Here is a 9,296-nt window from a genome sequence, read left to right on the forward strand (position 1 = left end):
GCCTGTGGCCTGCTGGGTCTGGTGCCCTGCCTACCTTGCTGTTGTGGCTGAATGGGCCCCCGAGCTGGGCTCTGTACGGGTGGCCTGGATCCTGGTAAGCAGTTGTGGCCAAGCCCTGTGGGCCCAGCTCCCAACCCAAGGGCGCAGGGTCACAGCCGTGGCTCCACAGCGGAGAGAGGTGGAGAGGGGAGGTCCGATCCTCACGCCAAGCCAACGAGAAGCCTCCAAAGAGGAGGCCAGCATGGGCTCGTGGAGCCGCAGTTTCTCTGGCCTGAGTGTGCTGCCCACACCCCAACTCGGGCAAAGCAACCAGCTTGCTTCTAGACGGGTCCCGGGGCTCCAGTCCCATTCTGCAAAGGGACAGCCTGGCTTCCCCCACAAGCAGGTCTCTGCCGACTGGTCGCTGGGTGGAGCAACCCTTCCCCGGCATCAGCCACAGCTGCCAGCTCCCCGCCCCAGCCCCACAGGGAGCTATAGGCAGCGTTAGAAAATAATCAGATTTATTCTCTCTAGGGAATGGGCTCACCCCTCTCAGTTCTAGGGTGCCATCCAACCTTAAATAAACAGGAGGAGGGGGTGCCTGCTCACTCAGCAGATGGTGGACATTCAGGGGCTGTGGGAGGTGTCTCGGCCAGGGCCGGCTGCCCATCAGCCCCATCCCGAGGGCGGAAGACCAGCTCCCCAGCCTGCAGCACCTGCCCGGCCGGCCACGTGCTGCCTGGCCCGTACTGCTGGTAGAAGTCCGCATCCGTCTGGAACATGACCAGTGCCTGGGCCGTGTGGATCCGCACGTGCTGGGCCAGGCTGTTGGCATCCAGGAACTTATCTCCACAGGAGTCACAGGCGTAGAGGATGTGAGTGTTGGGATCTGCGGGAGTGGGGCTGCAGTTAGCACAGGAAGGGCCCCTGGGGCCAGCAGCTTTCCCCCAGGCGGTCCCTCTCACCTTCTTCCTGCACTTGCTTCACAGCTTTGCTGATCTCGGCTTTAAGTACTTCTGTCTCATCTGCGGTCACCGCCGCCCCCACTGGCACCACTGTGGGCGGCATCGGCAGGGCCTGAGACCAGACTCACCTGCCCCTTTGCTGCCACCCCAGGGGCAACCCCTGCTGTGACCACCCCCTGCTGCCCTGGGAGCTGAGTGACGGTCCGCACCTGTGAGCTGAGTGACGGCCGTTGCCGCCAGTGCCTCAGTGGCCAGCGTGACCATGTCATCGACGGTGACCACGCTGACCTCACCGCCCTCCTCTGGCTCCAGGATTTTGATGCCTGCCTTGCCCTGGTGCACAGTCTTCACGTGGGAACGAAGGTTGTCCACCCGGTTGAAGCCGCGACCGCACTTGTCACACAGGTAAGGCTTCTCTCCTGGGGGGGGAGGCAAGGTTCTCTCCTGCCATTGAGGGGGGTGCAGGGGTGGGGTAGGACCTCAGTGGCCTCCAGCTTCCCCTGCAGCCCTGTCTTTTCCAGCAGGAAGCGCTCTGGGGCGGCCACCTGAGGCACAGGGAAGCTTCCAGTGGCCCCTGCACCTTCCAGAAGCTCTGAAAAAATGGGGCCCTCCTTGGAGTTAAACTGCTTTCAAGGCCGCCTTCAGCAAGCGCCGGCACCGAAGGCTGGGGTCCGGGGCACCTCCCACCCCACCACGCGCCCCAGAGCCAGGGCTTGGGACAGAGAGGCGGGTGGCACGCACTCACCAGTGTGGATGATGATATGCTTGGACAGGTCCCCCACGTTCACGAAGGCCTTGCTGCACACGCTGCACTTGTGAGGGCGGATGTTGTCATGGTGGCGGATGTGATTGGCCAGCTGGCTGGACTGGACGAATCTGCAGGGCCAGAAGGAAAGGCTTACACAGAACCGCGCAGGCCTGGGCCGGGGGTGCTGGGCTGGGGCCTCCCACCTCAGGGTCTAGATCCGAGAGGACGCCGGGACCTGCGCCGGAGCAGTCTGCCGGGCTACCGACCGAGCCCTGGGGTTGTTCTCTGACCCCCTCCACCCGCCGAGTGCCGGGACCCCACAGGGCGCCGGCCTGGGGCCGGAAGGGCAGGACCTCTTTCCGCAACGCTCGCAGACGTAAGGCTTCTCCCCGGTGTGCTGGCGCACGTGGGCGATGAGGGAGCTGGCCTGGGTGAAGGCTTTGCCGCACATCACGCACTGGCATGGCTTCTCACCTGGGGACGGAGACAGGGGACGGGAAGGTGTCGGCGCCTGCTCTCCTCCCTTGTGCCCGCACCCGGGAGCCGCCGGGCCGCTCACCCACCCGTGTGGATGCGGACGTGCCGCTGCAGGGCGCCGGGGTCAGCGAACTGCCGCTGGCAGTGGACGCACACGTAGGGCTTCTCACCGCTGTGAATCCGAAGGTGCCGCTTCAGGTTCCCTGTGGCGAGACCGAGGGTGGGCCTGGCACAGGCGCCCGGGGCCGGGGGCGGGGCTGGGGGCGGGGCCAGCCGGGCCCTACCTGAGGTGGTGAACTGCTTCCCACACTCCCGGCACTTGAGGGGCCCGTCAGCGATGTGGATCTTCAGGTGGGCCTTCAGGTTCCCCACCTGCGCCCAGGCAGGGGGTCAGACGGCAGGGAACCACCGATTCTCGGTCCTCCCGGGGGGCCTGTGCGGGGCTCCCCCTTTCCTCAAGGCCGGGGGAAATGGGAAAACCACCCCCCTCAGTTCTTCCTGGCCCGCGCCCGCCCGCCAAGCCTGCCTTCCCAGTTTGCTCGGCAGAGCAGTCAAGAGCTCCACCCGGCAGGATCATTTTCTGCTCAGCCAACACCACCTACTTCCCCGCTAGGCCCCCCGGGCCCCCGAGATGGAAGCCGCCGGAGCACAGGGGCCCGGGGCCGGCTCCCCCCACCTGGTTGAACTTCTTGTCGCAGTGAGGGCACTTGTGCTCCTTGTCGGTGTCGTGCGTCTCCAGGTGGCGCATCTTGGACGTGGGGTCGGAGAAAGAGCGGCCGCAGTAGTCGCACTGGTAGGGCTTCTCGCCGCTGTGCACCAGCTGGTGCCGCTTGAGGTTGCCCGACGTGGTGAAGAGCTTGCCGCAGTCCTCGCAGCGGTAGCGCGCCTCGCCCGAGTGCCGCTTCTTGTGCAGGTTCAGCAGGCTGATGAGCCGGTAGCTCTTGCCGCACTCCTCGCAGCCGTATGGCTTCAGCGGGCTGGCGGCAGAACGCGAGGACAGGAGGCTCGCAGGGCTCGCGGGCCGGGGTGGGCGGGCGGGCATGGGGGGCGGCCGCTGGGCCTACCTGTGGGTCTTCTCGTGGGCCTTGCAGGCGGCCGGGTCGGAGAAGGCCTTGCTACACTCCCGGCATGAGAAGGGCTTCTCGCCCGTGTGGATGCGGATGTGCCGCTTGAAGTTGCCCGTGTGCGTGAACTCCTTCCCACAGTCCTGCGGGCGCAGGGGGCGGGGTGTCAGGGGCGGCGCCGGGCGGGGGGCCAGGGCGGGGCCGCCACCGCCCGCGCGCGCGCGCGCGCACCTCGCACTTGTGGATGACGGAGCCGTAGGCCTTGGACTCCGTGCGGTCGCCGTAGGTGCCCGAGCGCAGGCCCCGCGCCTCCGTGCCAAGCTCCTGGCCCGAGTCCGTGCTGGCCGACTCCTCGCTCTCCTCGGGGGCCTCGCCCTTCTCCAGCGTTGGACCCTCTTCCTTGACCACCGCGGGCACGGCGCCCTCCTCCTCTCGTTCTTCTCCCTTCCTGGCTGGCTCCACCTCAATTTCTGCCACAAGAGGGGCAGGCGCTGAGGAAGCCGACCTGGCAACTGGCCACGTGAGGCCTGGGCACGGCTCATCTCTGCACACACCGTGTCTCTCTCTGCGTGGGCGCCTCGCAGGGGCAGGGCAGTGTCTGGGAGCCGCAGATAAATGGTCCCCAGCACCGCCAGGGCAAGCCCAGGGGAGACCAATGACCGGGACAGTTGCCGCTTGGAGGATGCAGATGGGCCTCAGTCCACCGGGGGCCCCATATTTGGCGACACAGGTGGGAAGGGTGCTATCAGCCAACAAGCACTGGGGGCGGGGGCTGGGGTGGGTGCCATGGGCGGCCAAGTTCCGCCACGGTGCTCAGCCCAGGGAAAAACAGCAGGGCCAGTACTGCGACAAGGACACTTCTGTGCTAAAGGGAGGCATGGCCAGGGTGTACAACCAAGAAACTGATGTCAAAATTCAAGGATGAGGAAAGATGTCGGCCCAAAAGCTGATGTGAAAGAGCGACTCACAGTGAGATCAGCTAAGGGAGGCAGAGAGCTGGCGGAAGGGTGTGTGTGTGTGTGTGTGTGTGTGTGTGTGTGTGTGTGACGTGTGAGTGGGGGACGCCTGTGTGAGGGCGGGTGCCCCAGCTGGCGGAGGGTACCTTGCTCTGAGCTCTCTGACAAGGCAGCCTCGGCCTCAGCAGCAGCCATGCCACTCGTGGGGTCCGGCTTGAGCTCCACAGGCTCCCGGGGGGCATCGGCCTTCTCCGTCTGCTCTGCACCTGGGGTAGGGGTGTGGGGGCATCCGGGGCTGGACTGGCACCCTCTGTCCAGGGGCCGGTCGGCTCTCCTGGACCAGACCCCTGGAAGCGGCTATGGCCCCGGGGGTGGGGGGAGCACATCCAAGCTCGGGCTGCTTGAGTCTCTGCTCTGGCTTTAACAAATGCCCCAGGAAAAATAACTGGTGGTTTTGGGTAACCTGGGCTCAAGGGATGCAGTTGCCTGTGCCTCCCTCCCTCCCTCCCTCCCTCCCCCAGGAGCCTCCTGAGAAAGCTGCTCACTGCGCTGGAGCCCACGCTGCTGGCAGGTGATGGACAGTCAGCCAGGTCCTCAGCATCACAACTCACCGCTGGCCGTGCTCTCGGCCTGGCCGCCTCGCTCCTCTTTGGGCTCCCTGCCCAGGCCCGCGGGTGGACTGCTTCTGGCCAGGTCCAGCTCGCTCAGTGTAGTGGCAGCCGCCTTCTCTTCTTTGGCTCTCTTGTCCCCCACTGGAGATGGAACAGGACAGACCTGCCATTTCCCATCAGGTGTCCTCCACTTGGTGGGGTGAGGTAGCCCAGAGCTTGCCAGCGCTTCCAGACCTCCCTGGGGATACATCTAAGTAGCGGTTTGTTGGTTTGCTCATTCAACAGATTATTCATAGGCACCGACATCACACCAGGCTGCCGCTGGGCCTGGGGTACAACAGTCATGGTTGCTGCTCCCACGGGGCTCGCAGACTGGTTGGGGAGACAGTCGTCACACGTGAAATGACGCTGATCAGAGATGGGTGCTTACAAGGAGAGGAGCGTGGTTCTCTGAAGTGTGCCACGAGGCATGTGGCCCACACTGGGCCGCAGGGGGCCTTCCTGAGGCACTAAGGGGGGCAGGAGGACGGGTGTGGGAGGGGAGACCTGCCGGAAGAGGGAAGTCCTGGGCAAAGGCCTTGAGCCAGGCGTGGCTGCCGGTGCCCTCAGGCAGGGAGGGCAGACGGGGCCCCTCTGAGAGGCGTTCTCAGACTTCGCCGCGGCTGCTCCCCACGAGATCCTCACAACACAGGCGAGGCCAAAGAGGTGACACAGAGAGGCGGGGGCAGAGCTCCCATCAAAAGCCACCTGTTCAGGAACAGCCTGCCAAGAATCTTACCTTCCAAGGCCGAGGCCTCCATACTCTCCCCAGGGCTGGCAGCCGGCTCAGCCAGTGACTTGAGGGCATGGCAGGCCGTGATGATGTCCTGCATCTGCAGGAAGCTGGCCACAGCCAGCACATCGTCCACGTTCTCAGAGCTCAGGCTCAGCTTGGCCGTGTACATAAACTCCAGCACCTGCCCCAGGCCTGCCAAGGACACAGACAGCCATCACGGACCCACCTCGAGGCCTGGCACCAGCAGCCTGTCCAGCTGCTCCACTCCGTGGCAGGATCCAGGGATTTGTGAAAAGCAGAGTGGCAGTGGCAGCCCATTGTCTCCCCATCTCCTGGGCCAGTGGAGAGGCGGGCAACCTGGGGATTCTCAACCCAGACAACAGCCTCCAAAAAGAAGCACACCCATAGAGGGCGGAGGGTGTGAGTGCCCACCCTGAACACTGTCTGCCCATCCACTGCACTTCACCACCAGAGGACAGAGTCTTTCACCACTGGCTTTCATCAGGGCTCCGCCATAAACTCTCTACCTGACCTCCAGGCCAGTCACCTGACCTCTCTGGGCCTCAGTTTCCGCATGTGTAAAATGGGGGAACGACACCTTGCCTGAACTTCCGGCGGCGTGGCACGTCATTCTGGGTTGGGAACCTGAACCTAGGACCAGTTAGCTCCTTCCTCAATCCCAGGACCTTCCTGACACCCCTCCCGATCCCAACCCTTGCCATTCCCGTCAAGGTGAGCACTGGGGTAGGGGGTTGAGGACTGACTCAGCAATGGAAAGGGACCAGGGCTCAGAGCCCTGCCGCTCTCTGTCCCTCCTGATGAGCCTGTCCTGTGTTCACTCCGGAGCTTAGCATGAGCCCTTCCTGCCAGCTCTCCCCTTACCACCCCACTCCCAGTCAAAAGAGGGCCCACAAATGTGGTAAGAACTTGGTACCCACGCACTCATGGCCGAGTCTCGTGTGGGAGGTCTGGCGCACCCCACAGCTGGAAGGTGCTGCTCAAAGGAGGGCCTCGCGTGGCACGGGGCCCGCCACAAGCTCGGCCCTGGACCCAGTGGGGTACCTGCCGCGTTACTGATGTCCAGGTGCACCACATCCTTCTGGTCCACGAAGAGCATCTTGAAGTACTCGCTGCAGGCCGCCAGCACTGCTTTATGAGCCTTAAAGTCAACACCATCCACCACAAAAGTGCAGTCACACAAAAGCCCCAGTTGCCGCTGCTGGTTCAGCTGCTCCAAGACATGCTGGCTGTGCTGGGGAAAATCCATGGCTGGGGAAAGCCACAGAGCCCTCGAGTTAGCACGAGGGAGGACACCAACCAGCCGCAACAGCAATCCCAGCACTCCCAGGTGAGAAGCAGGGGGATGGGTGGGAGGGTGAAACCAAATCCACAAAGGGCAGGTGCCTCTGCAGGCCCAGACCGACCAGGGGCTGGCTTCTAGATTCCTGTGCTGACTGGTCAGGAAAGTTCCAAAACCCAAAAAGCATGGAGGGACCAACACAAAACAGCCACCTTTGTGCCTTGCCAGGTAATGACATTAAAGAATCAAAAACCAGGCACACACAAAACACTGATTACTGTCAGCATTTCAAAAAAAAAAAAAAAAAAAGAAGACATGGTCGCTTAACTTTTTTTTTTTACAAAAAGAATGCATGAGATAATCTTAGACTAAAAGACAGATCTTTCTCGACTGGATAGATTTGGCTTCATGAAAACCTTTCTATTTTGTTCTTATTTTTCTCAGTTTGTCACGTACAGGTGAAATATGCTCTTGGGAAGGCAGACGTTTCATCATCCAGCATTTCAGGAGTCAGCCCCCCTCCCACTGCACCCACAGGGGTCTGTGCAGGTTCCCGTGTCCTCGGCAAAGCCTGGCCCTGGGGGATGAGGATCCATCTCTCCCCCACTTCCCCCACCTCTGATTCATGGGCTCAGGGAACTACACAAGAGCTGGTGAGTCTTCTGCGTCCAGAAACCTCTCTAGGCTGTCCCTCGAGAAACAATGAACTCTGATCCTGAGCCCAGGAGTTGCTGGCCTGGCTGCAGTTTCTCTGTCAAAGGCCTCACTTGCTGCCTGGAAATTCCACAACTGTCTCAAGTAAAAATGCTCACAAAAACTCCATGGCCTGGTGCCAAATCATCATCCTGAACCGCACAAGCCAGGACTAAGTAAGTATCTAAAACGGCTCTCCCCTCCCCCTCAACACCACACCAGAGTCAGTCTCAGGATTGGCATTTTCTAGGGAAAAGCAGCAGACTCTCCTTTCAAGAAAGAGCCAATTTCTAAGTAAACGTCAGTGCCCACTCCTGGGACCACATCACATAGATCCAACCGGGCTGGGCTGTCACACCCTGGCCTGGAATCTGATAAGTGACAGTGGTTTCTCTTCCAGTTCCTTCTAGAACCTTTCCTCTGAGGCCTGGGTCTGCTCAGAGCTGCCCTAGGAGGCTTCTGGGCAGGTGAGCATGACCCTGGGAGGCTCTCGGCCTCCAGGTTTCAGCAGCCACTCACTGGCTCCGGCTGTTCCCCTGTTACATCAGCCTCTTGGGGCTGAGTCACCGCGCTGCAGCTCTGGAGCTGCAGTGACCATGTATGGCCGTCTGGCTGTGATGAGACATAACGAAAGCCACGCCCCCGCCCACGTGGCTTAGCCAGCACAGATCGGCTTTGAAGGATGCAAAGCCCACCCACCCATGGTGTCTGGAAACTTTTCGTAAGTGGAAGGGTGTATTTGCTGAACTGGGAGAAGTCACCGAGTAGGTGGGGAGGGCTCCATCAAGTAAGGGGGGACAGGCAGTGGTAACAGGCCGTGTGCCATGGGGTGCCAGCCCCTGAGTCATGAGTTCAGAGTTGCTGCTGTTAGAGACTTGAAAACACCCTCTGCCTCTGTCCAATGTCCCCAGGACTGTCCTTTGGTCCCAGCCTCCACACACAAGCTCCCAGCCAGAGGCACAGCTTCTTGGACCGCTCAGATCATAAGTGGCTGAGGCTCAAGCTCTTAGGTATAAGCAGGGGAGAGCCGGAAGCCAGGCCCAGCGTCAAGAGGTCCAGGTGCAAGGCGGCTGGGCCCTCTGCGTCTGCTGAACAACCTGCTCGGTGACAAACCAGCCGGCACAGCACGGAGCTGCCGGAGCAAAGGCTGCTACTGACCAGGACACTCCATAAAGGCATCCTCCTCTAGGCCTTCAGTCCCTAGAAAAAGCAAGTTCTCATTCGTGACCTCAAGGGATGCAAGGGAGAAGTTCAGCTGTTCTGTTCCTGAGCAGGTCAAAGCTAAAACAGAGAAGTTTTGGAGGACATGGAAAAGAACCAGTGTACAGCCTGTAGGGTTAAACAGGCAGGCTGGGCACTTAGGCCTAGGACCTAAAGGGGGTACACACAGGCTTAAGGTGTAAATGGAACCAAAGGCAGGTGGTAAGGAGAGGCCTGGGCCAAACCGACCTGAGCTGTCTTCTCTCTGCTGTGGAAAAAGCCACGTGAGCAGACAAATGTGTGCACGTGTGCATGGGCAGCCCCTGAGCTCCCATCACCAGTTCACTCTCTTTGTCCTCAGGTGAAATACCCCCCAGGTGCAGAAAGGGAGGGCCCACCAGGGCCCGCAGGTGCCTTCTCAACCAGCTGCAGAATAATCCCCTTCAGAACTTTCCAATCAGATCCAAACTCTTCCCTCCTGGCAGTGGGCCTGGCTCCCTCACCTTCACCAGGAGCCAACCCAAGGAC

General features: G+C 61.4%; 1 protein-coding gene and 1 long non-coding RNA gene across 2 annotated transcripts; both read right to left on the reverse strand.

The window, feature by feature from the left end:
• Positions 1 to 483: 483 nt before the first annotated feature.
• On the reverse strand, positions 484 to 2,143 carry ZBTB17 (zinc finger and BTB domain containing 17; the record flags this gene model as incomplete). Its single annotated transcript, XM_079696709.1, has 5 exons — positions 484 to 868; positions 945 to 1,034; positions 1,154 to 1,363; positions 1,690 to 1,820; positions 2,046 to 2,143. 5 exons carry the CDS (start codon positions 2,141 to 2,143, stop codon positions 585 to 587), a joined length of 813 nt encoding a protein of 270 aa, XP_079552835.1. The 3' UTR covers positions 484 to 584.
• A 5-nt stretch (positions 2,144 to 2,148) lies between these two features.
• Positions 2,149 to 2,537, reverse strand: LOC307047952. Its single transcript, XR_013810694.1, has 3 exons — positions 2,454 to 2,537; positions 2,256 to 2,372; positions 2,149 to 2,166 (listed from the first exon to the last, which is right to left on the reverse strand). It is a non-coding gene; the product is annotated as an uncharacterized lncRNA (long non-coding RNA).
• Between the last annotated feature and the right edge of the window lie 6,759 nt (positions 2,538 to 9,296).

The sequence above is a fragment of the Hyperoodon ampullatus genome (assembly GCF_949752795.1).
Source record: "Hyperoodon ampullatus genome assembly, chromosome: 2".
Lineage (NCBI taxonomy): Eukaryota > Metazoa > Chordata > Mammalia > Artiodactyla > Ziphiidae > Hyperoodon > Hyperoodon ampullatus.